This window comes from Osmia lignaria, chromosome 10 (genome assembly GCF_051020975.1).
Source record: "Osmia lignaria lignaria isolate PbOS001 chromosome 10, iyOsmLign1, whole genome shotgun sequence".
Taxonomy (NCBI): Eukaryota; Metazoa; Arthropoda; class Insecta; order Hymenoptera; family Megachilidae; genus Osmia; species Osmia lignaria.
This window is the reverse complement of record NC_135041.1, coordinates 6,658,851-6,685,853: the sequence shown is the minus strand read 5'-3', so window position 1 is coordinate 6,685,853 and position 27,003 is coordinate 6,658,851. Positions and strand designations below refer to the sequence as shown.

General features: G+C 39.7%; 1 protein-coding gene across 7 annotated transcripts; it reads left to right on the top strand.

Annotated features, from left to right (window-relative positions):
- Window positions 1-181: 181 nt before the first annotated feature.
- On the top strand, window positions 182-25,459 carry MESK2 (misexpression suppressor of KSR 2). 7 transcript variants are annotated; one of them, XM_034340103.2, is made up of 10 exons: window positions 182-575; window positions 4,000-4,387; window positions 7,367-7,420; window positions 16,875-17,074; window positions 17,212-17,332; window positions 18,784-19,072; window positions 19,973-20,242; window positions 20,459-20,543; window positions 22,734-22,778; window positions 23,990-25,459. In XM_034340103.2, the coding sequence occupies exons 2-10, from the start codon at window positions 4,173-4,175 to the stop codon at window positions 24,133-24,135; spliced, it is 1,425 nt and encodes a 474-aa protein (XP_034195994.1). In that variant the 5' UTR covers window positions 182-575; window positions 4,000-4,172; the 3' UTR covers window positions 24,136-25,459. The 7 variants fall into 7 exon arrangements, 6 of the variants coding, with proteins under 6 accessions (XP_034195994.1, XP_034195993.1, XP_034195990.1 ...); XR_004583240.2 differs by having other exon boundaries at window positions 184-575; window positions 22,734-22,854; window positions 23,990-24,157; XM_034340099.2 differs by lacking the exon at window positions 22,734-22,778 and having other exon boundaries at window positions 183-575; window positions 4,006-4,387.
- Window positions 25,460-27,003: the final 1,544 nt, after the last annotated feature.

Sequence of the window (27,003 nt, the reverse complement as noted above, 5' to 3'; positions counted from 1 at the left end):
GAGCTCGATAAGGCGGAAGTTGATATTATCCAAGGTCGATTCGAGTTGCTCGATAGTCTGCAAGAGGACCCGGTTGACCCGGCCGGGATTCTCAACTTTGAAGACAGATGTCGGTAGACAGTCCATAAATGATTCGATCCGGCTGTACACGGCGCATAAAGCAGCGCGCATTCCCATTGACCAGTCCGTAGTCTCGAGTCGTGTATTCGGGCCAATAGTAATCGTGCGGTGCCTTTGAGAACACGGTACGGTCTCCTCTCGTCAGTCCGGTTGTGGTGCGTTTTCATACGTCACGTCGGGACAGAGAAGGGCAAACGAGGAAGGGAACAGCGTCGAAAAGACAGGCATCGTAGCGTCGTTTGTCGCGTCGATTTTGGAGAAATCAAGAGAAATCGTTCAAGTTCTCGAGGGGACATCGTAAAGGACAGAAAGGTCCGGGGACAGGGATTCTCCTGTCGCTCTTTACACTCGCCTAACCGCGTCTCTGTTTCCGTACGATCGTGTTCGACAGCCGCGGAGAAGCTGCAACTCTTTTTCGGTAACAGGATTCCGGAGCGGGAGCCGCGCAAGACGAGGTGAGTTTGTGGAAGAAATCGAACTGATTATTCGCGTCGAGAGAAACAGTTGCCGAACCGAGCGACATTTCGATCGATGACGATTGTCGTGGTAATAGACCGTCATCGTTCCCGCTGTCAGCGTCGACGACGTCTTCTGCGCGAGCCCGTGCGTGCGCGCGTTCACCGTCGCGATCCACGACGTTCACGATAATTTTTTTCTATTTTCTTTTCGTCGATCGACGACGGAAGTGTAATCCATTCGTGACGCTAATTTCGAATGAGTCATCCAACGCGTTACTACGAAGATCGAACTTAACCTGAGCTCGATTCTCGATTCAACTGCGACACGTTTGAAACGATCTCCCGCCACTTGGATTTCGCGTTCGCTCGTCGTCGCACGAAGCGTCAGAACCGATAGGATCGACAGCTCGATACGTCACGTCACGGTGGCCCCGGATACGTGGCGATCACTCGACGGGAAGAAACGAGGTTAGACGTTATACACGCGGCTATCCATGCAAAAAATCAATACACGACCCTCCTGGGCCACGATTCAGACGCGCGCGGATATGTTTCTCGAATCCGGGGGATCGCCCTTACGGGCGAAACGTCGCGTCGGATCGTTGCGAATTCTACCGAGAAACCTCGGATCGATTTCAGAACCTGTGCGCGTGTACAGCTTTTCCTCTACACAGAGGCACACACGATCGTTTACGTGCGCCGGAGACCGCAGCTGATCCCCCATAGTTTAGGTTTTCGCGGGCGTATTAAAAGCTTTACCGACAAGCGATGCACCGTGCGCGATTGTGGCTTCGTTTTCTAATCGAACGGATCGAACGTAAAATAACAGATTAAAAATCATCGTGTTTGCTCTCGAATATTTTTAACATCTTCCTCCTTGCTAATGTTTAACGAGATTTTTCGAATATCGAATTAACGTCCGTCCGGACGTTGGCTAATATGGAAATCGGTTTATTTCCATGCGTGAACCAACCTGCACAGAGCCTTTTATAATCTTGTTCCTTATCGATTATTCTTTTCCGTACGTGCGTCGGTCTCTGACTATAGATTTCCTCGAACCATACGCGAACGTGTTCCGTGAATGATATAAAATTTCATAAGAATTAAATTTCATTTCAACGTACCGTGTATTATTTTTAAAATCAATTTGCATTTTTAATCTATCGTTACATAGAATACGTTCCTCGAGATTCGATGATGGCTCATAATTTCTAACGTTTAGGAGAGCTCTTAATTGGCTTTAATATCCCTTGGTCCCAAATAGAGAGGGTCGTGGCTGTAAAAGATGATATTCACGCGTTTCACGAACGATAACGGAACAACGTGGTAACAAAATTTCCTTTCCACGGACGGGCAACTCTAACCGGATTACACCGGAAACGGTCGCCTTACGAGACTTTATTTTAGTCTTAACAGCTGACGTTGATATCGTGCAAATTGACAATAGACGAGTGCGAAAGAAATCGTTACACAAAATTTTCCGTCAGTATTATCGAAATATCGGCTGCACGACGAATCAGGCTCGACTTTGCGTACTCGCGATCTTTTATTGCATGCGAATGCCTGTGTCGCGAACTTACCGTGTTCGACAACGTTTCACGAAATGTGTGATCAGTGAACCATTTATCAATCGAAACGTATAAATTTTGCCTCTTTCATTTCTGCGCACGAAAAATGGTTTCGAAGGTGCACCGATCACTGATCATCGTTTCTCACTGCATCTAGCGTGTTTTCACAAAGGCGCACAGCATTACACCTCGCAGTTGGCATGCGGCCACCGCATGATTATCTCGATGTATGATGACGATTTTGTGCAATGAATTTTGTGCATGCTGACGCCGCACCTTAACACGCATTTAGTCCCTTCTTTAGTTTATGTTGCGCGAGGACCACTCAACGAGGCATCGGCAAATGTTTTCGTCAAAAATGATTTCCACTAACAATGAAACAGAAATGTTACCTGCGTCGAATTTGATCAGAAACAGAGTGGGGCTTCAACTTTCACTGGGAGGTCAAACAAATGACGAGGAGCTTTCTTGTAGAATACGAATTCTAATTTTAATTAATTACGCCTCTAACAATGCACTGAGAATTTTTCTCGAATTCTCCATGGCAAGTTCGTCCCTGATCTCGGTAGCGTACAAAACCGTATCGAGATCTAAAATTGGAGGACGTGCACAGGAAAGATCCTATTAGTTCCGAAATCGTATCGTCTGTCTCTTTCTTAGCCAGAAAGCAATTAAGAAAATTCAAAGGCAGGTAGACAGGTGCACGGGAATTTAATCACTTTTCTGGTCTCTGTAGTTTCCTGAATTAAAAGCAACGGTCACGTTGGCTCTTCCTCGAATTATCATATCTATGGTGAAGTATTATTTGCATCTCTGAATGCAACGAAATTCTGTTGAATGGATAAAAGGGTGATTGCGATTTCGTTTCACCGACGACAGGTGTAGCCGTCTTTTAAATTGTATGACGTCACGAACAGAAACCTTTGATGCACAGAATTAATGACCACCTGCAATCTTATTCATACCTTTCGACCGTGTTCCGTTTTACTCGATTTTGAATGCATTCAATAAACATGCAGCTGCTCGAACGAAGGACGAAAGTGGAGAAAAAATTCGTATAAAATTAAACTGCACTAAGTATTGATATAATTTTTCTAAGCAGCGGTTAATTACTCAGGCTAAAGTAATTCGGTTCAATGGTAATCCGGAGAGTAAAGTAATTAACACGTTCATTAACAGCACTCTATTGGAAATTCATCCATCATAGACCACTTTCTAATTGCTGCTTTACGTTAATGCTATAATAGCAACTATATTCAAGACAATATTTTTCTACTATTTTCTTTTAATTATTTAACCAAATCTAATTTACAGTACCGGTCAACGGTAACCTCCACGGTGTTGTACTATTTTTCAGAATACCTGACAGAATTTTCATCCGTTTTAAAATAAAAAATTACAAACTGTATATATGATGTTGGTAGCGAACTTGTTAACCAAAAAAAAAAAAGAAAGAAGGAAGCAATTAAGGAAGTTATTGGAGCATTCATAAGATTCAACAGAAACGTAGAGAAAAAAAATGATTATTTTCCCTGTACTTGTATACTTTGACCTGGCAAACACGTTCTCGCGTAAATCCCGAGAAAAGCTTTTCATCAGTGCATTTACCTCGCAGCGAAAGAAACGAAGCAAGAGCCATTTCCAGGCGGTGTTCGGTAGAAAATAAAAGCGCGAAGAGATGTAAGAGTATGATTGCGTCTGTGATGAGAAAATCGTTGCCGATGTCTCGGTCGATAGTCCGAGCGTTCAGACGGAACCTCCTTATCTTGGATTTTCTTTATTTGCCCGTTTGCCCGTTCGTTTGCCTTGTTGACGTACGATATTGGCGTATCGGCTTCGGGCACGCGTATCAGCAACAGCAACAAGAGCAGCGAGGCTAAGGAGAGGACGCGTTTGGCCAAGAAAGCGTCAGAGGTAGATCCACCGTAACGGTGGACGGGATTCTCGACGAAGACGACGTCCGAGTAGGTCGTCTGAGTGGGTAGGCTTTCATCGTGGGCGAACGAGAGGGAGAAAAAACTTCGCCATGCCGGCAGGTATTGGCGCTTCGTACAGGTCGTTAGGCGACCTGGGCGAAAATGTGTACAAAAGCACGACGATCGTCGACCAAACGCAGACCACCGGGCAGAGCGTCCTCGAGAGTGTCAAGAAGGCTTTCAGTTTCGCTTCACCCAAGGTCGAGCTAAGGAAAAAGGACCCGCTGATCGAGGACCGCCGTGAGAGCGTCTCGATCGTTTCAAGGTAATGCCGTATACACGATATACGTACACTGCTGCACGAAACTATTCGAACAATAGTGGTATTGTTTTTTAACCCTTTCATGGTCATTCCCACTTACCTCATCATATTTATTTCCCTTGAAAATTTGAAACTTAATGAATTTATTTAAATTAATTGCCAACCGAGAAATTAATACATTACTTAATCTTTTATGAAAGTCTCTTTTATACTCTTCGACGCTTAGCCTTACGACCAAGCGTTAAGGTAAATGAAGAAAGATAAAATATCACACTTTGTCTTTAATTATTCTCGACTGCATAAATTGTAATTAGAAGGAACTGTCGTTCGAGTATTTCTGTGTAGCCGTGTACGTGTATGTTTTGTCCCCAACATGCAGGGATAAAACCAGTTGACAGGTAATGGTGATGGTCACGGATATCGGGATTCTCTACCGTCTCATCTGTTCGTGTATCTTATGGTTAACTTTTGTCTACCGGGGTGTCTCATGAATTAACAAGCTCTTGCCACGAGATCAACTGTTTCATTTGATCCTCATTGTTTCTCGACCTCGGATCCGTCTATTCACAAGTTTAGATCGATTCTGTCAAGAGGCTTTTTGAGACGCGCGACTAGTTGCTGCACAGCTTACTTTCGAACCCGCCTTTCACCCTGTACCGATGACGCGTCCGATAACACTGTTTGGGGACAAAGTTAAATACGAATGTTATAAATGATTCATTTCCTCGTTTACAAAGTACAGCTGATTAGAAGGTTATTTATTCAAACGGTTAAAGCAAATCTCTTTGAGTCAACATCGCTTGTTGGGATCTGTTTGATTGTTTGTTAATTACGAATACTAAAGTAGCTTTTACTTTGAGGAAAGGAAAATTCCATTTAGATGTTATCGAATAGGGGGTTGGGGTACCCGACATTCGGGTAAGGTCGGGTCGGACTCTTGGAAGTATAAATGTGCAATAGAAAAACATTAGGTATCTAATTCGCTCTAAGTCAAACAAAGTAATTCCTGACTCGATCCGAATATCGGGTATCCGAAATTTTCAAGTTCTCGCATATTTGTACTTTCGAGAATCTGATCCACCCCGACCCACTAGTTTCCGGTTCTCGCTCACATTTATTGTCGAATTTTTCTTCTCCGAGAGTTATGAATTAGAAAATGACCGCGATCGATAACGAAGTATAATAAGCTGGGCAAAGACTAAAGAGGTCGTGAATGATCGGTTCGAGGTCGAAAATGTCGGAGGTACAGTTAGAATGCTTTAGCTATTGGCCACGGTGGTGGACTGACGTGAACGAATCGATCGCTACAGTTTCCTGCCTTTTTCAAATTTACGTGACTAAAATTGTAGAGAATACTACGGGGAAATGCTTTGAAATACCGGTTCTCGCTTTTTCGATCGCTAAAATTCATTGCCACTAAAATATATAACTCGCTAACTTTCCGTAGAAATGGGACTCGTAAAAGCTACGCTCCTACTTTGTTTCTTTGAACACTAAAGGGGTGGTTATTTGCACAGACGTATTCCTTTCTCTACTAATACTATTTTCTCCGACTTCGATTAACTCTCGAGCTCGAAATGTGTTTCGAACGACCCAAACAACGTTGCTGTGTTCAGAATGAAAAAGCACAGCAACGGTCGAGAGAAACCATTGAAAAAGGAATCGCATAGCGATCGTTTCGCCTAAGTTTTCAAACGTCGATCACGCTTTCCTCGATATGATTTTACGAATGCCACTTAATCGAGAATCGATAATGCAACGACGGTAATACGGTTCGAAAGATTTCGATCGTGCGATCACTTTTCTTTGACACCGCGTGTGTACCTCTTCGCGTCCGACCGCGGATCGAAGTAACCGCGCGTTTCCATGTTATCGTCAGGATAATCAAAGACTGATTTAACCTTAAGCACGGACACAGATTTTAGGACCGGAAGTTGGTGCCGCGACTATTGATCGGCCTGGGTACAAAAGCAGGCCACGAGGTAAGCCGCATCATGCGACCTGAACGTCACTCCTCGCACTTCCACCGTCCAACACTATCGCTGCTGACTTTTCGACTTCCTCTGCTTTCCTATTCGTCGTTGTGCCTGCTTGCTTCGCTCGTTATCTGTGCTCGCCTGCTACTGCTTCAAACTTATCACCGCTGATAACTTCGCAGGACGACGATCTTAATTAAGGATAACGATATCAAAGCAATTTATGAATTCTCTCTTGATTGCCTTCCAATCAAATTTTCTACGTTACACTGTAGAGTATAACAGAAAATTGTAAAAATATACTATAGCGTCAGTCTGTTCTCCTTTTGTTAGAAAATAGATATTCACCTAACTAACGACGCACAGGAGACTCTTGTCCCGTGAAGCTATCACCGGTGTTACGTCGTTATTATCATTAGCATTAATCGTGTTTTTTTTTTTTTTTTTTTTCTTTCTGCATGCACGTAGTCGGATGTGTTCCTTTGTCCTCGTAACGCTCGAGTTGCATCGGCGTGTGCTTCGTGGCGCGCGACGACAACGCGTGCGTTACGGAACCGGCTTCTCGGTCGGTGAGATCCTCGCGCGGGCGGGGTCGATCCTCTCCGAGAACACGCTCGATACGTGTCTCTTAACCGCACGGATCCTTCGTTTCCTGGAGAACGATTGAAACTTCTCGACGTTCGTCCGATTTCAATTCAATATCGTATTCGATATCGCCGTGTACCGCAACGTAGAAAACGTTGCCCATGAAAAACGCGGTATCGCGTTACGGGACATCTAACGACGATCGATCATCGAATATATTTATTAATTTTTATTTCAAGGCAAATAAATTATGAAATTCTTGCGGTTAAATGAGACGATTCATAGATGAAGTAAATTAAAGCTAAAGCTGGTTGCGAAGTTACCTACGTTCGTCTAATTTGCTCGTTGTTGGCACCCGAGTAGAGGCTGTGTAAGCCGCTAGGGCCGGGCGTTGTTATTATTCGCCGCCATTTTGTTCTAGGGAAAGAAACAGGATGCCGACTGCCGCCACAGCCGAGGAATCAGCTCTTTTGGGGTAAGTTTCGTCGAGAACGAACGGAGCGTAGAAAATATCGCGTTGCCGGCGTAATAACCCTCCTGTCGAGTAGATTGCAGTTTTCGATTACGCGGGACTGTGTCCGATACTCGTAGATAATCGAACCATCGCGTCCCTTGCTACCTGAACCGAACACACACGTAATATTCATCGACATACATACCTCCATTGTTCCATAGGGATTTTCAGGTCTCGTAGAAAGAATCGGCATTGACCTCGATGGCGACAGAGCCGAACGAACGAGTCGCCAGCGGATAATTGGCAGCTGCGTTATTAACACTTTGATGGCTGGTGTCACGTGTTCGTGACATTGACATGTGACTTTTCACAGCCAGCATTCTGTGCTACGCGATGGATACTAATTTGGAAATCAGTGATTTGGGTATATTTAGTACAGGGGTGTGGGTGACCGATAATTGGGTCGATTCCGCATTGTTCGGCTCGGATCGGGACAACTTTGCAGCGGCCTTTTTCCAGAGTTACAATCAAGGTTTTCGATCAGCAACTTGACAATGCGAGCTTATATCATAGGGAATCTGGAACGACAGCTTCGATCAAAGTGATTTTTCTAAGTGCAACGTTTCTCACTGTACTTGTCGCTGATTCCCTCGAGTTGTTACGCAAACGCGAATCGATAGGATGCATTAACTCGAGCTCGAGAGAAATGAAATTGTAATGGCGAGGCATTGCGTGCGACCTACTTCCTCCGACGTTTATTGAATGGTGGTATCGTTATTCTTTTTTCTTCCCCCTGTTGTTCAACGCGAGAAGTATATTTTCGATTACGGTGGAACGAAGTTTGAAAGGTATTTAGAGCACGGTTCCTATGAAAGCGATGCTTCCCTCCATTTTTTCTCGGTCACAGAATGGAAACCGATACAAACAAATTATACTTCCTCGGTTGTCCGGTCAGTTTGTTGGAAACTTCCAAGAGAAATAAAGAAATCGATTGGTAAAACAATACGATTCTTAATACGAGGACTCTAATGGAACGTTTCACTTGTGCACATTCATGCATATTATCCTTATTCATTTCATTTAGAAAATTTTCCAAAAATTATTACAAGATCAATACCAAGGAAATATTCTTGGCTTAATAAAGCTATCGTAAGAAAAGTATTAGAAATGAATGGTTATGTATGTACACTTATAATTAAATCAGACTGCCAGGATTTTATTGCGATTGTACAAGACTCCATTTTTCCAGAGCTAAGTCCATCGCTCTGAAGTAATTAAATCTCGAGAATTGCATTTACATATGTTAGATCATAACAGTGAAGCCACGTCGTAAACAATTTCTAATGATTTGTCAGAGAAGAAAAACAAGTCATTAAAGTCCGACGTTGTTAATAGAATTTGTTGATAAATTCGTCCTTGGTTTGTGGTGTCAGAATTCGTGATCAATTGCGCATCGAGTTATTCCATTTTGATTGGAGCTATACCAAGAAAATTTCTCTTCCTACTGTAACAAACGACCTCTACTAGAAGGCGACCAGTTAAACCCGTGAATCTTTTCTTCCACCCCCGTATCTAAAATCGACCCAAGCAGACAGACAGACTGGCGCCCTACTTCCAATCGAAACGATCAGACTACGCTCTCCTAATCGATCTTCATTCCGTAGCAATTAACGGGGAAATTAGGATTAATTACGGGCCATTAACGGGACCAGGCAAAGTTATCTTTCGACAATGACGCATTAACTTTTCGTCTCGGAAATGTATATTTTTACTGGTGTACAACGAGTCGTGTGTTTGCGTTGCAAGGAGAGAAATGGAGGACTTGGAGAATATCGATTAACTCGGTATTTATGTCACAAGCTTGTGACAGTTGACAGTGCCACGCTCCGGTTAAAATAACGATGCGAATAAAGAAAACTGATTTCCTGGGCCTTCTTGCATAATTCGACTGACGTTATTAGCGAAATTTCACGATTCACCGGTACTAACGTATTTTTAATTAGACAAGTAAAGTTCTACAAGTAGATTTTCATCAAAACTACCCTTATATTGTTGGATAACACAACCACTTTATCTCAAAATATTGGCATATTTCCAAACTTTCATTAGGAAATTATATAGTAATAGAAGAAATATTTTGTCTTAGGTTATCGTTGTACTTTAAAAATACAAATATCTAAAATTTATGTTTTGCAAGCACATGTACCTTGTTTCTAGTTGGAATGATACAGCGTTCTGTGGTACAATTATAGAAATAATTTATTTAAACGAGCTTAAGAAAACATGTGTAAAAAACTAGTGTTTTCTGTTCGCCTTTCTTACACAACAGTTATGTAAGACGTAGACGACAATGAATCGTGTTAGCGGGACGTTAAAACGTAAGAATTCCTTGCGTCGCCATGAACCCGCCCGTCATTTCGCTCTACTTTCCCTGAAAATTCGTTTTCGTGCCACTTGGCAATTCGCCGGGTTCACCTCGTGATTTGCACGATCCCCGGCCTTTAGCTCGACTTCCGACTCGACGAAAACAATGCACTCGTTTTACTTCCCTTTTTTTTTCTTTTTTCTTTTCGGACCACGTCGACCGCACGGTCAAAAATATTAGTGGAGCTGAAAACCTACACCAAACGACGAGGTTTCCAATAGAGCGACTCGTTGCTCTAGGATATCAATTCACGTTTCGCTAGATCATGCGAGTTGAGAAATATCGGACATCGATAGGGAAAAAAGCTTAATTTTGTTTACTATTCGAATTATAACGCTATATGTGTGAACTCTTTTGCTACGAGTGGTGAACCGATCACTCCCTTATTATTTGAAGATTCTAAGATTCAAAAAGTAAAAAATGTTGAAATTTTAATATTCTAATATTCCAAAGTTTTAGGTGCTAAAATTCTGTGAACCTGGCCCACCCCCAAAAAGGTCTTAGTTACGCCCGTGTGCGATGGGTATATGCAGTAATTGAAATTTTAATTTGGTTTCCCATGAGAAATTATCCAGGAAAATTGCCTCGGAACCAATGAAATTGTAACCATCATCCAACAATAACTCTTCCATACACAATGAACAATTTACGTCGCAGCCAAAAAAGGGTAATTACACAATAAAAAAGAGACGAACATAAATTCGTAATTTTCTAATCAACAATCATATCAAGACACCCTAGTTACATCAAACTACCCTTGTTGCATCATTCCAGTCACCGTAATGATTACTTTAATTGAAACGGTAATTTCAACGTGCAACGTCAGCCTTATACTCTTTACAAACGAACAAATTTCAATAGTAGACGTACACAGATACGTTGCATAATTAGAGAGTGAGCATGAACAATAGACAAGTGCCTACGAATAGTCGAAAACTAGAACGAAGCTGAACAACTGGTCCAACGTCGGATGCACACTAAAGGTAAAGGATTATTGTGCGATTGCAGTTAATGCATGGAATGAATAAACAATCTAATTTTTCTGATCTCTACCCTTTTTGAGATGCATTTGTTCGTCGATAGCAATTCAATCGGATAGATAAGATCATAGAATTTGTTTACCTGTGTATAGAAGAGCTTTAGCGAAACGTGCTCTGCAATATTCTGCTTAAATTTCTAGCGCGACACATTCGTTTGCCTGGTTTGAAAGGAAAGCCTGACTCCAGAAAGGAGAGACGTAAATCGATCTATCCCAGCAGCCTCGTCTTAGATATGAACATCTTTGGACGACAAAAAAATTCTCGTGTGCAGCTCGGTTAATCGATCGGTAAAAAGGATACGAACAAGATATCGAGTAACGAGGATATCAAATGTTCCATACGTGGTGGTTAGATTGGCTTCTAGCGACGATCGATCGAATGGAGAATTCACCATTTTCTTTTCTTTGCTGAAACTTACCCCCTCGATTAATACACCAAACTTCTCTTTTCATTATTAACTTTCCATTTTTTTTTTTTAGTGGTCTATAATTTTTTATTCAAATAAGAGTTTAACCCTTTTCTGATTGAATGAACTCTAAAATAGCTTAGGGGTGGATCGTTAAAAAATATTAAAAATATTTTCTTTTTCTTTTATAGAAATTTTCCAAACATTTTTTTGTGATTTTAACATCTGTTAAATAAAAATTCAAAGATCATTGAGCAATAGCTTTCTTAATGGCTTTGAAAATGAAAAATTAACTAATTTCATGCAACGTACAAATGTTGAACCGTACAGAAAGATAATCGTACAAATTCAACTCGCGTACCGCTTTAATGGATCCGCTATCTGTCGTAGACACTCCACTTTCGAGTACGCGTGAACGTTTATCTTGCTCCAAATTTAAATCAACTTTTCGTTTAAATTAACTTCAGAAGCCTCTGTTGCGCTCCAAGCTGCGATTAAAATTTGCAGGGAGCTTAAAACGCGAATCCAGCTTTCTCCGTGAAAGCTGGAAAAGTTTTCAGCGTATTTTCGTTACAAGATTATTAGTGCGCGAATTAAATCCCACCTCTTCACAGTTATCGTGTCTATTCAGTACTTTTTTACCACGATTTTGTTTTCCATTTTTTTTTTCGACTGGTAGATAAACAGCTTCAAAACGCAAGTATTTGGTAACAGAAAACACTTTTGAAACCGAAGTAAAATGATATCTGTAAATAACTCGGGATTTTGATTTGTAAAGGATCTTTATAGTTTTGAAAATCCATTTTTATGTTATAGAACTTTGTAACGTTCAAATGATTAAATTACGAGTATACAAAACATCTCAACTAATTAATATTACGTTAGCAAATACGTTAAACGAGAGATTTACCAAAGTTATATGGAAAGTTAAAAATATGTGTTATTAATTCATCGAATGTTAGCAAAAAATCATGGCATTTACATAGGTGTAAGGTTACTTACGATCTATGCATGACTTTTCAAAATGATTTATACCTAATGAAATTATCAAGATTTTACTAAATTAAACATAATGAAACTAGCACAAAGCTGCACAATATTATAAGCGTGAAACTTATTAGAAAATACGAACTGAACATGAAGGGACAGAACATGTTAACAGCATGCTTTATCGTTGCTGTTTTCATCGACGAATACGGACACAACCGGACTTAACTTGAACCGGAAATGATAGTGCGACGTGCTGAAGATACGGGAAACCACATACAGATAGATTTGTTGTGCTTGGAAATTCAATGAACGATATGTTCGAACCACTACAAGTAGGTACCGTTCTATCTTCAACTAGCAAAGAAAATCAATCAACTATCGACTCGAATGCTATATTATTGCAATAAATCATGAACAACCATTAGAATAAAATGGTTTGTTCATCGTAAGTTATTCAAAAAATAAGTTTTACTACTGTCGAAAATGAATGATATTATTTTCTTAGGACAAAGTACACTACAATAATTCTTCCTGTTTACAAGAAATATAATATTGTAGAAAATAAGATAGCTATATTTCCGAGGATAATATACAAAATGAGGAAAATTGTGGATGAAAAATGAAATTCTATCTGCTTTATATTTCATACGATAATATGATGAGAGATTACGTAGATGGAGTTGCTTTTATTCAGATTAAAAACACGACGAGTACTTTGACAAAACGCAGAATCTAATTTTCTGTTTATATAGCATAAAGTATACTTTATTACGGTAGAAAAACGCAAAGTAATGGGACGAGCAGCGTAAAAAGTGTACGAGAATGCAATTTATTTTTATGGGAATTCAACGTAGGTAGAAAAGAGTCAATTAGAACAAGGTGAAGTACCTTGAACCTCTCTCAAAGTTTCAGCTGCTTTACGGTCAGTAATCGATAGCAATAAATAGCCAATTAATCTTATCGATGGTTTGGTTTCTTATCGGAAATTTCTTTGCTGCAATTGTTTGCATGTTTCAAAGGATCGTAACCCTTGAAACTTTATATGATAAAATTTTTGAAAAGTTCATTTATATTCTAAGGTATTTTCTGTAACTATCAGGTGCACCAATTAATTCGATGCCTTTTCTTTCTTTTCAATTGAAGATTTATTTTTAAAACGTTATCATTTTAATTCTAGCGCTAACTTTCGAGTCCACAGAAGCGCGGGAAAATATTCAAATTTAAAATCATGATTAAGAAGACGTATTGCTGACGACACCAAATTAATTGCTACACCTAATGTTTGTATAATAACCTTACGATAGACGTTATCACAGAAATGCGGTCACGATACTAAGGTGAACAATGTTTCTATCGTTTATACGAAATGCTCTATCAGTGTCAATAAGAGAATACACGGTATATCTACTCTTTATCTGTTTATCGTTAGATATACAAACCCGAGAAGTCGTTTCCACGGTTCGAATGAAGATGTATGACTTAAATATACGTCAGCAACTTTTCAGGTGAAAGAACTTTCCTCGCGATTAAAATGGTGGTTACATTAAACCACATTGGTCCCACTCGGAATTTTCCTTTTAATATTCTAAAGGCAACGTGGAATTTTCAAGTACTTCCTGAAGTTTTTATACTCTCTTACATCGGTGCAATCAGTGAAGAAGCTGTTTTGCGAGCACGCCCGTGACAAAGTTCTCTGAATGGTGTATCGATTTTGAAGTAAAGTCAACCCGGCGCCATCCAACCGTGGTCATAAATCTCAAGCTGAAATTTAATGAAATAGTTTCCCTCTCACTGTGAAAGAAAAAAATTGTCCGCGTTTTAATAACAAGAAGATCGTTTCGTCTTTTCCTCGGCAAACCGCTCCGCGGCGCGGCGTCGCGTCGCGCCGTTTCAATTGAATCACCGTAAAGCAGGATACAACAGAACAAACAGCAAGGTGACAAATGAAATTAATTAACTTCGAGCGACGAGATCGTGGGAAAGGATATTTTATTCAAAACTGGGTGCACAAGCATTGCTGCACGGACGAAAGCGAAGAAGAAAAGAAAGGTAAAAGAAGGATATTATCGGAAAAGCAATTTACGCAGCGTTAGCTTTCTGAATAACAAAGTAAGGGGGAAGAGATGTTGAACAAAAGGACCCAGGAATACACCGGGGAATCCAATGAAGAAAGTAACTACTTTACGAGGTCAGTGGATGGTATTTTCACTGATATTTCTGTAAAGGGGAGCGATTCCTTTATCTACCTCGAACTTGCAGAAGCGTCAGCACACGGAGAATAGGTCAGTGGAAGTTCCTGACATTTTCTCCTGGTAAACTGAATTGGGTCGTCTCGTAAATCTTGAGAAATACAGGTCAAAGTAAAGTCTTAAGGCATTAGCTAGGAAAAAGGGGTACAAGCTGCGTCGTCGAAGCACCGCCAAGACAATTAACAGGATCATTGTTAATCATCTAGAGAACTATATATATATATATAAAAGTCTTTATCTACCCACTTGAAGAAACATAAATTTTCTCACAAGAAAAAAGAAAAAAATTACAAAACTGTAATTTACTGGTTTGCGTAATGAGGATGCATTTAAAATTTAAACAAACATTAAACGACCATTTCGCTAGCGAGTGTAAACGTGCTTGGGATAATTACGAAGTCTTTAATGAAGGAGAACGATACTTCGCGTTTCCCCTTTAAAGGGTATACAACTGAATGGGCGTAGAAGCGTCAAAGGGAAATTGCACGGGCAAATCAGAAGATTGCCACACGGGGAATGAAAGCACGTGGCGATGAATGGAAATGGACTGTCGGTGACACGATCCGCCTTCAGAAACGCACGTTTCAACCCGGAGAACGTTCGACAGGGCGTGGCCTTCAGGATCGATACCATAAAAAGCTCATCGCACGTCCACCTTCTTTAATAAAGTGCACAACTTTTAACATACACAGGAATATTAAACGCTTCCACCAGTTTTATGCAAATTACTTTCGACTTCCGTGGGCGCGCACCATCTATACCCTTTAGCACCTGAAGCAGCAACGCGACGTTTCAATCATGGCAAGTTTCATTAATATTCGATTGATTGGAAAACAGAATATTCATCAAACGAATATGTACTTGTATTTATTCGTTAAATTATAAGTTAACTTTTTGTTCTTTGTTTTCGTCGTAAAGAAGGGTAGATTGCATTCGGGTTAATTACTTAAACGATTAAGAGTAAATGGATATCGCAACTCTTGTAACGTCATAAATTTATGAATCAAATGAATAAGAATTACCTAGGAACAATTCTGCAGATTATTACTGTAGATTGCCATGTAAATGAAAGCAAAGTTAATTAGATATAAAGTATATTATACTAAGTTTTTAGTATTGATCGTACCTTGCTTCTTTTATGTAAGTCGTTCTTCAGTTGCGTGCTGTTAAATAGCAGAAGCGACGATTACATTTTTATAAAGATTCAGAAAGTTTCTTTTCACTGTAGGCACACTGATACAATGGCGAAAGGCGCATTCGCGAAATATTTGTACGACGCTTTTTCTAGAGAGAAGAATTTGCAACACCAGCTATTCAAAGTCGCCGAAAGCATCGGCTGGCGCATTCTTTATTCAACTGTTGACGTAGCGAACATTTGATGACACTTCCCTTGTCACGCGAACGAGAAAAGAATGAGCAAACTTTCGCTTCGGTGATTCTTTTCAAACTTTTATGACGTCACAAGTCACGTATTAGAAAAAGAAATTATGTTATTTGCATATTAAATGAGCGATTTGATTTTAGAAAACTTAAGAAACCATCATGTAACGATTAGCGTTAAAAAAATCTGTAGAAATTGTTAATATAGTGTTTATTTTTACGGCTCCAAATGTTTTTTAACGCAATTATAATTGTAAAAAATGTTGTTAATTAACCGGTGATTTCATCTACAATAGTCTAATATTTAAACAGAGTTAAATTTATTCCTTCGTTTCCTATCTAACTCACTGGAATTTCAATTACGGTGGTAATTAAAACGCGAAAGTAATTTAGCTGACATACGGGACATCGTATGAATGTGGAATCTCTCGTGTTCGTGTAGGTGAAATAAAAAGGAAAGTCGGCAAAAGTGAATATGGAATTCTCTATAATATACACGAAGGAAAAGGTGTGTGCATCGATTCAGTATAAATTTACCACGGTACAATTTTCCGCCAGTCTGTTGCTAAATTAGCGTTAAAATTTCTGGTCTGGCAGCCGAGCGAGAATCCTTTCTTCTTATTAGAAACGTACGTGTTCACTTTGTACCGTGAATTGTTTTTCTCGCTAGGAAAATAAGCAGATTCTAGGTTTCGTTCGGTAAGAAAGAAAAAACACACTGGTGAAATAAAAACCTAGAAAACCTTGAATATTTCGTTATACGCTTGCACACGTACTAAGAGCACGCGAATTAATTAACATTCAACTGATTAACCCTTTCGCTGAGGCAGCGTTGCACAGTGAAACAGAATCCTAAGAAATAGGGAAAAAGGTCAAAGTTTAAAAGTTTCTTTTTTACATTTTTTGTAAAATAATGATGTAAACTATTGGCTGGCATTCGTGCACAGAGACAGAAAGGGTTAAAAGGGTTTGTTTCCGTACGCAGCACGATGCCTTCAGATAGTATGGATGACATCGAATTGAAAAATATTCAGCTTCAATTCCCGGCGCTAAGATACTTGTCCAGAGACGACAATTCCGTTCGAGAGGAGAGGGTGGAAACGGACAAAGGAAGTCTGCTGGTGGCTGTACAAGGAAATCGAGCGAAACCTGCCATTCTCACCTATCACGACTTAGGCCTTAACTGTGAGTACCAGGATACATGATACAAACAATCGAATCGTTAAATAAAATTAATAGGCGACTTTGAAGTTTAACTGTGATGACACTTGTACGGGAGTGACGCATGAATCTCCATAAAAATGGATAATAATTGTTTCCAGATATATCGAGCTTCCAGGCATTCTTCAATTACATCGACATGAGAGTTTTACTCGAAAACTTCTGCGTCTACCACGTGAACGCACCAGGTCAAGAAGAAGGTGCTCCAACGCTACCTGAGGAGTGAGTACACTTTTTTTACCCTCAAAATTTCTATGAATTACTGCAATTTCCGTACCTATAACTATTTGGCTGCGATAGAAAATTGGAAGGAATTTATAAAACGCGTCGTTCCTAAAAATATGCGTCGTCGCTTGACGTGGATAAATGACTGGATAGCCATTGTTCAAGCATGAGGAACGCGTGTTCCCTATAAGTGCAGTAACGAGCTCGCTAATTAACGCGCGATATGACAAAAACTGATTTTCGAAAAGATCCCATACACCCGCGTATAATTAGAATCTCGTTCAAGAGCACCGTACACGCGTCTCACTCGACGACAGTGAATTCAATTAGTGCGAATCAATGGCCTAATTAACGTTCTAATTAGTCGAAGCCCCGACTGTGTCCCGCATGCTCGTTCGCCAGGGATGATTCCTCGAGTCTTAAAACAGATTCTTTTTTTCCCTCGTGTTCACGGAAGCGAGTTCCTTGCTGCGCTTTGCCTCTATCGCCGTTTGCATTTCTATGGATTCGATCTTATCGGCCGTTGCGCAATTCGCCTTTCCAATATTCAATCCTCTCATGAAATCAGAAAATAGTATCTCGCGAAATCGTTCCGAGCTTTTCTACCTTTTGATACTGTTAAGCTGCTTTCCTCCACGAATCTCCGAGATTCAATTGAAAAAAATATATTCTATATCTTAGAATTCTTTCTTATCCGTTTGATCACTTTTAATGCTACGTCTGACGATTGTAGAAGGACATTAAAAAATACCGTGACGCGATAGTCGGTGATCGTTTACATCGTTCAATTAGAAGATTGACGGTGCCTACCTACGACATCCGATTAAGCTGACCTCAAACAATCGTGGCTCACCTCGACGGACGCACACGTAGCTAAACAGCGTGTTACAGAATGATTTAGACTGCAATGCAGATTTTCATGCATCGAACATACGAGTTGTGTTTCCGTTCGCGTGCCAAACCCGTAAAATTTTATGACGAGTGTATACCAACGTCAATCGATACTTATTAGTGATACTCTTATTTTTCGTTGTACGTTCACTAAATATATTTTTACTACTCGGTTCCTTTAAATACAGTGAAAATATTGGAAGTATTTATTGCATCGCGTGACTATTAGCATATTAACTGGTGCAGTAAAAAACGGGCGGTTGTAGCAAGGCGTATTAAGACTGCAGTTAATAACACATTACTAGCTGCTGGAGTGAGACATACGTCTCTCACGATCAGTTAAGGCCGTTCAGTTTTCCTTCTTAACGCAATAAATATTTTCAATATTAAACATTTTAATTAATCGCAGAGTTAGATGGAGGAGAGTGTCAATAAAATATTCAGCACGAAATTTCTAAGTACTCGTTGCTGTGTATACACTGACTAGTCGATTTTGTAGCAAAATGCACGTGTAAATAGTTTGAATGATTTTTTTAAATAACAATACTGTATTCTAGCTACGTTTATCCGTCCATGGACGAGCTGGCTGAACAGCTGCTCTTCGTCCTGGGTCATTTTGGCCTGAAATCCGTAATCGGTTTCGGTGTTGGCGCTGGAGCCAATATACTGGCAAGATTCGCACTTGCTCATCCTGAGAAGGTCAATGCCCTATGCTTGATAAACTGCGTATCGACACAAGCAGGTTGGATCGAGTGGGGTTATCAGAAGCTGAATGTTCGCCACCTGAGATCACAGGGCATGACCCAAGGTGTATTGGACTACCTGATGTGGCATCATTTTGGCAGGGTGAGAAAACTAACTTTTCATCATTACTCTTCTTGCATTAATTTGCAACATTTTTTTTTTGCTCAAATATAAAATGTAAAATTAACCCTGTGAGAATAGCGTTATGAGGTATGTTGCACCACGTACGGATTTTGACAATATTTCTAATTTTTTTGTTCGCTTCTTTTCTCTCTCTTACGGCTTTACTGCAAAGTTATTTTAATTGTCAATATCTGCCTTTATCGATTAAGTAAAGAATTATCGGTGACTAATTTATATGAGATGCAAGGGGTGACCTACAAAGTTCTATCGAGGCAAGTTAGTTAAGCAACGTTCACGCGAAAACGTAGGCCAATAAATTATCGACGACAAAGCCAAGTATGGCGAAGGCTTATACCGTCGAGTGTTTCTATGCAACCGAGAAAATTGGATTAGGGTATCAGCAGCAATTCTGTCATTCGTATTATGCAACACGTAGCTCCATAATAAAGTCACCCTGTACACCGTGAAAATGTAGTAGCTGGTAATATTTATGGTGTAAATGATTCGAAGCGAAAAAGGTAATTTCTCGAAGATAAAAGAGCCGCGAATGGAGTTGGCCCTTTCGCTCTGCTTGCTCCTTTTTCTGCTCTTTTTCTTTCAATTTTACCCCGTCCGAGACTAATGACGAGCCTTCACTCTTCACGGTTGTTTTTCCTTCACTTTTGTCCCGGGAATTTGGTTCGTAAAACGGGTCGAAAACATTAGTATCCTTGGAATTTTTTCATTGACACAGATTCCAGTTGACAGAGGAATCTCAAACGTTTCAATCTCGTCGACATAAGTTGTATACTTAAATTCCGAATTTAAAATGAAGTATCGACTGTAAAGAAGTCGAACGGATTGGACTTCAAGAAATACTATTTGCGAAACCTGTTTCAGGGCACGGAGGAAAGGAATCACGATCTCGTTCAGGTGTACAAGAATTATTTCGAACGTCGTGTGAATCCAACGAATCTGGCGTTGTTCATCGATAGTTACGTTCGTCGTACAGACCTGAATATCACGAGAGAATTAGATCCGACGCGTAAGAAGGAAGGTCTTACGCTTGGTGTACCTGTCATGAATATCACAGGTGCTTTGAGCCCGCACGTCGACGACACTGTGACGTTAAATGGACGATTAGACCCGGCGAACAGCTCTTGGATGAAGGTACGAGACTCTTGCAATATTAATCGATCGCTTTGATGCGATAGTAACCTTATATCAAAATCCATTTAACGTTGTGAATAGGCTACTCTAAATTACATGTAATTTAAAACGAATTTAGCCAAGTAAATTTGGAAACTGAATTATATCTAAATTGGGCCATTCTAATATCGTACTTAAATTTATTAGATATCTAATTTGAACGTGTTTAATTGGCAGATTTCTGATTGCGGAATGGTACTGGAGGAACAACCGGGCAAAGTAAGCGAGGCCTTCCGACTGTTTCTGCAGGGCGAAGGATATGGTAAGTGAGCGCCCTCGCGAACTATGCTTTAGACATTCAATTATCAGAACGTCAAACGATTATTCTCATCGATCTTCATCGGTATTAACGAAATCGTACTCACGCCATACTGTTTCGTAAAAGAGCACACGAAAAGAGCGTGAAGAAAAGAAATTAAAAGAAACATTTTTACATTCAATCTGAGAATTACACTTCTCGTTCGTTTTCAAAGTACGTAAATATTTTCAAAAAACTAGTTGATTGATATTGTAAACGATAAAAGACGTTCGTGTGCTCTTTTATGCAGCCTTACGAAGAAACGAAATCGCAGGTGATCGTGAACATTCGTAGGTTTAAGTTTGTTCTGTCGATTGCCATATTTGACAAGTATCGGTATTTTTTCTGGCCTATAATCGCGAATCGACATCGGTTATTCACGAAACGAGAGAATTCACAAATCGACGGATCGAATTTGATTTACGTCGAGTCGGTTCGAAAATGCGATCGCAACGAAACGAAGTCACGCTTGTAAGTTTGAGCGATCTTCGAATCAATTTGCCTTCGGACTCGCTAGAAATGCGAAACTCGGTTCAAACTGCATTAGTTGTAGCGAGCAAGACACGTTGTTTCTCCCTCTTCTTTTGTTTATTTTTTTAATAGAAACAACTTTTACTACGGACGCTTGTTTAGCGTAGGCGTTATTTGTCGTGTAACCATGTCCGTAGTGAATTGACGTTCAATTATTATTTGTTCTTTGTACCGAAAATATTCAGAAGAGTGCATACGGAAAGAATAATATGGTATCGCTCCGCTGAACGATGAATGCTAGTTCCCGCGACTAATTGAAATTTCTTATTCTTTTTGGCTTCTTGGACACAGAAACACGTTAGCACTTATCACATGACACAACGCTTAACACTATCGCCCAGTTGATATACAAATTTATGGTGTATTTATCACGCGAATAGAGTACCTTGTCTACGATTACTATGCCAATCCTCCCTCTTAATTATTGTTCCTCGATTATCGCCTGATCTCTTTCTTCCCTTCGTTGACTTGCATTAAACCCAATGAATTAAATACTTGTTTTACGTGGTAGGTATCTACGTATATTAGCCAAGTACGGCCAATTTCTATTTAAATTAATCGTTCCTATCATGGTGATTATCGTTAATTAATTGTTGTTGTTGCGGATCGTCTCTGTTATATGAATAGAGTTTTCATGTTGTACGAATGGCGCGATGCCAAGTTGTTGTTAACCCTTCGATGCATCAAGGATCGAACGATATGACACTTGAAATCTTTCGAAGATTAAACCCCTTCTTTTCTTTTTAATAACATCCGAGGAAAATGAATAATAATCAGTTGACTTCTGTAGTATCCTTGGTACATTGAGATTTACCAACATCTTCGATCATGTACTTTCCTTCGTTGGAAAGCAGCCACTGGCTCGACTTGATAAATAAAATGAGGTTTGAAAAAGGATTACGTTGAATTCATCACTTTAGTCTCACCACCATTGCCATTTATTTCTGAGAGATCTCTCTTTTTTTTTTTAAACATGATTATCAAAGGCAAATAAGAAAAAAAATACATGTTCACCGACTTGCGCCTTTATTTCCCACGCGTCTCGGATCGATCGAGTGGTACGTATAAATTAATAGTGCTCAAATAGTCGATTGTAGTCGAGTTGGAAGTAGTTACGGCTTTTTGGCTATTTTCTTTTGCTTTTCAATAAACGCTAGTGCTAAGGATCATGCTGTACGTTTAACTAGTTTAGATAGAAATAACGATTTAGATTGTTCTGTCCTAGTGATTCGTTTATAAGTGTTGAAAAAGAAACGTTTTCGCTGTTTCTTATGAATTTTTGATGAAATTTGAACGATTGTATTTCCATCAGAAATGTGTGCAAATTAATAGTCAGCAGCGAAAGCGTTTACGATTGACGTCCATTTCATCCCAATTGATCAGACAATAGCTGGAAAGAAGATGAATATGGACGACAGTCGCACAGCCCGATCCGTTGCTTGATTTTTTTTTTCAATTTTTTCTTTGAATGTACTGATACACGACAATCGGCCTAGAAGCGATGCATCGCACCGGGAATGATTTTTCGATGAACGACCAATTAACAGCTACTACGCTACATTGCGATTCTTTTATATTGTGTCTTGAGTCTTTAAAGAGAATTTCTTTTCTTATGCGTTTTAGTGGTGAGATCCCCGCGGAAGCCCGTGACGCCGACAACACCCGAAGGTAATTGTAATTAGGAATTGAAGGCCGCAAGGAGTCAAGCGCGCAGTTGGTCGATTAGGCCACGTCTATATGTTAAGTAAGTCGGAATTCAAACTTTTATCGGGACCTACTAACCGACGACGATGTGTATCACGACTTAACGTCTCTTGGACAACCTCGGGTATATTCTCTGAAGGTTTAACAAAAGGCAACTACTATTCCCTTTAACCCTCGAACAGCCGACTGAAAACGGTGACTCTGTAAACCGATACCGAGTCACTTTTCATTCGTAATTAAATCTACCTTTTTGCTGTAAAATAAGAGGTCAAAAAGCGTGTTTTAATCAAAAGTACCCTAGTATAGGCTGAGCGAGGGTTAACGTTACTAACTCTTTCGAACTGCGGATGTCGTGGGTCAATCTCTTCGGACTTACTAAACTCTCGTGCGCTTCATTAGTCTTTGAATACATTTGAAAATTATCATTCTTCTCGTTGTTTCTATATAAATGTTTACATATCCAAAAAAATCGCAGCGAGAGGATCAATCAGTAATCATTCATTCAAAATTGCATTACATGATCATACATTTAATTAACGAACTACCTTTTTTTTTCTCTTTTTTGTATGAATATCATTAAAGATTCATTTTTTAGGATCATAGTAACCATTTATCGACTGAGTTCATTATTTGCTGTTATCGATAGCTGGTACAGAATAGTTTGATCGATAAATGATAAACTAGGTATCTTCGTAGAAACATTTTTTTCATATTTCCTCGTAGATATTAATTTTGTTAAAAAATATATATGGACTATTGAAATAGAAAAGTATCTAATCTGTTTTCTTGTAGCAGCATTTACTCATGGTGGGACATTAACAGATAGTATTTCTAAAAAATTGCAGGCTGACCTCACAACATACTGGGCAGTAGAATAGTAAAACAACAAGTTGCGCCGATTCACATGCCTTGCACATGAAACTGACTTTCACTAACACACATGATTCTATATTTTCCTTTTCGTTTTGCATGCGTGCCTTTCTGTCTGTTCTTATTTCGTTCGATGAACGAGCTACACGTTTATTTCTCTTTATGTTTGTGTGATACGAGTCTTTTATCAATGATACATATATGTGGATAATTTCGTGTTTGACAACCTGTGAACGAGGTTGAAGAACGTAATCCCGATAGACGGATTACTCTGACCTGGCATATTTTTTCGTTTCTCTTTATAGTGGCACCGCTCTCACCGCTGAAAATGGCTGACTACAGACTGGCCTCCCTCGAGGGATTAAATCACGTTTGCAGTAAGAAAATCGACTGGCCCACCGCGACTATACACATCACCGAGAATCCCATATCGGAGGCGGTCGTTTGTTAAATTTCTTGTCGACAAATCCTCACCATTCCCATTGATCGTTCACCAACGACAGACCACGCGAGCATGAAACATCCACGCGAATCCACGCGTTCAGTTTTTTTAATTTTTTTTATTCGAGGTTTCGTCGGGGCAACGATCAACGACGTGGCTCTAAAACGTTTTTCAATCTTCGTTTCTACCATTCGATCCTTTAATTTAATCGTATTTTTAATTCCATCGATTTATTTCAATGTTTCATTTATTTCTATCTATAACGTTACGTTAAGATTCGTGCAAGTTAAAGTAGCAAGATTATTTTGTAGCAATTTATTTCGTAAGATCTGTTTGTTTTGTGTTTAAGAATAGTTAAGCTAGCTGGTAGTTCTTATTTAACGTTTAAGAGGCGTTTTATCGATTGGATGATACTAATGTCGAAAGCCGATTATTATCGTTCGCGAAAGACTTCCAACCGTTCAATATAATTCGGAAGGCACGTATCCACTTTTAAAACCCACGACAATTTCTCGCGAATCACCCAACGATTTTTACTATTGTTATCTACGATATCTCTTTGTTCAGCGGAACAGCGTATCTTTTTAAAAATTTCAACGAACGTACACCATCGACGGAGTCTTTTTAACAGATAAACATTCGGGATTATACAAACGTGCAATTATCTTCGACTCGTCAAAAATCCGGCAGCATCTCATTCATATCGGTACGCGCAGATTACGATTCTCGTACAACGTCAGAGACAACGAAACCGTGGTTTTGCATAAAAAAAAAAAAAAAAAAGAAAAACGACTCTAACGAAAAGCAAACCAAGGGGAAAAATCATTGTTGTACAAAGTATGTACGTAGAATTCGAACGAAAAAGGTTGTTCATTGTGCTCACCTATGATGCACATTGCATACATTTGTTATCGATGATGATCATACGATTCTAAAAGAATATTTCAAGAAACAAAAAATGAAAAAAAAAAAAAATTGAAGAAGAAGCTAATAACACGATTTCGTGTGTGTGTGTGCAGCACTGCATCGTAGAGAAGCGCGCACTAATTGCTTTCCGTGTTCAGAAGCGAGGAAAACGATGGTAGGTGACGAATCGGGTAGTCAAGTTTGGTTGGAAAGACTTGCGCACATTTGAGATACTTATTCGCCGAGCAGGAACACAGCGTGTGGTCTTTTTAGAAATTTGAACCCGTCCAACATCGCGCCTACTAAAGTTTTCGTGCAAACATCGAAATCGCTTGCGTTCATCTCGAATCTGAGACCGACAAGATAGATTACACGATTGAAGGAGCAAGATTTGAGCAATGTAGAGATTTGGAAAAAAAAAGAAAAAGGAAGTGACAAGGTAACAGAAAGGTAGGTATTCGATGACTTCGCTTAGCCGTTATCATCCACAGAACTTGTGAAGTGGTGAAATGCAAAAAGATAAAGCCTAAAAGAAATAAGCAATTCGGCTGCGCGGAGCGGCCGTTCGTGTTCTCTCGGTAAAAAACTTCTCGTAGGCCTGCACGTGTGATATGTGCTTCGTGTTAAAGCAGGAAACTCGTACTAGGATACCGGGCGTTCAATAAAATCCTCCAAGCCGAGGAATCCTGCGAAACGTTTCCTCGACGGTAAACAGGGAGGAACGTTGGTTCATTTGTTTGCGCTCGCGCACCGTTCGCACCCTTTCCTTAGTTCGAGGCGTTTAGAGATACATACATAATCGAGAGCATGTGTGCGTGCGTGAGTGCACGAGAAAGAGAGAAAGATAGAGGGAAAGAAAGAAGAAACGAATGTTGTAAGAGTATGTCTGCGAGAGTAACTTAGAGGAAGGTGGGTCGTAGATAGTCGTTAAACAAAAAAAAAAAAAGAAATAAAGAATGTAAAAGAGAAAATTAAAAAAAAAAAGGAGTATCTGGTTCGGTACCTCAATACGGTTCTACCAGGCTTCTTAAAGCCTTTAGCGTGATATGATAAGACGTGCCTGCTACATGATGTCGTACGTAGCTTTCGAAAGTTTCAACGCCTTTAGTTTTCTATGCGATTCCCGTACGTCCTGGATTTTCCCTATTTTCGCGCGCCCCTTAGAACGAACCGTGCAATACGCTACATTCATGGTAATAATCGCCATTTCCGATGTGCAACCTTTTTTGTACACATACCTTTATAATCCTGTTAAAGATCTATCCGCAAAATATATCAGCAAACAAGGATAAATTATTTCTATAAATATTAAAAGATCCAACGGAAACGATCGAGTTTATTTTGACAAAATTTCGGCAACGTAGTACGGCATTTACGACCATCAATGACGTGTACTGTGTGTTTACATCGAATGGAAACGGATGAGGCAAGAATGAAAGCAAAGGAGATGCGCGAAAACACGACGAAAGTCACGACAAAAGGACGTATCGAGGGACGAAAAGGTTTAATCGTTTCGTGTAAAAGAGAGTTTATAAACAGAGCGAATATATTATAGACGTATACCTATGGCGCGTTATTTAGGCCGGCGAATTGAGACAAAATAGTAGTTGACAGCTTAGTATTAGACAATTTCTGGCGATTTTCGATTCGAAAGGATTGAAGGTATGCACGCATTAATCATTGCTAAACCGCGAGCGCTATCCAGAGTAAAGTAGCTTTTAAGGACCACCTATAAACACACATAACATACACACAGATACCACTACCATTAACCCCTTCGTTTCCACATCGCTCTTGGAACTGCATTATAGAAACATTCAAGAACGGATTAGGTCCACGTTCGAAATAAGTCACATTTTACCCCTTCCATTAATTGTATTTGATTGAACATATCGTGGATAAGTGTGATACCAGTACCATTGTACGACCGTTCAACAATCTAATCGTAATCTTTGATCTTTCATTGAAGAT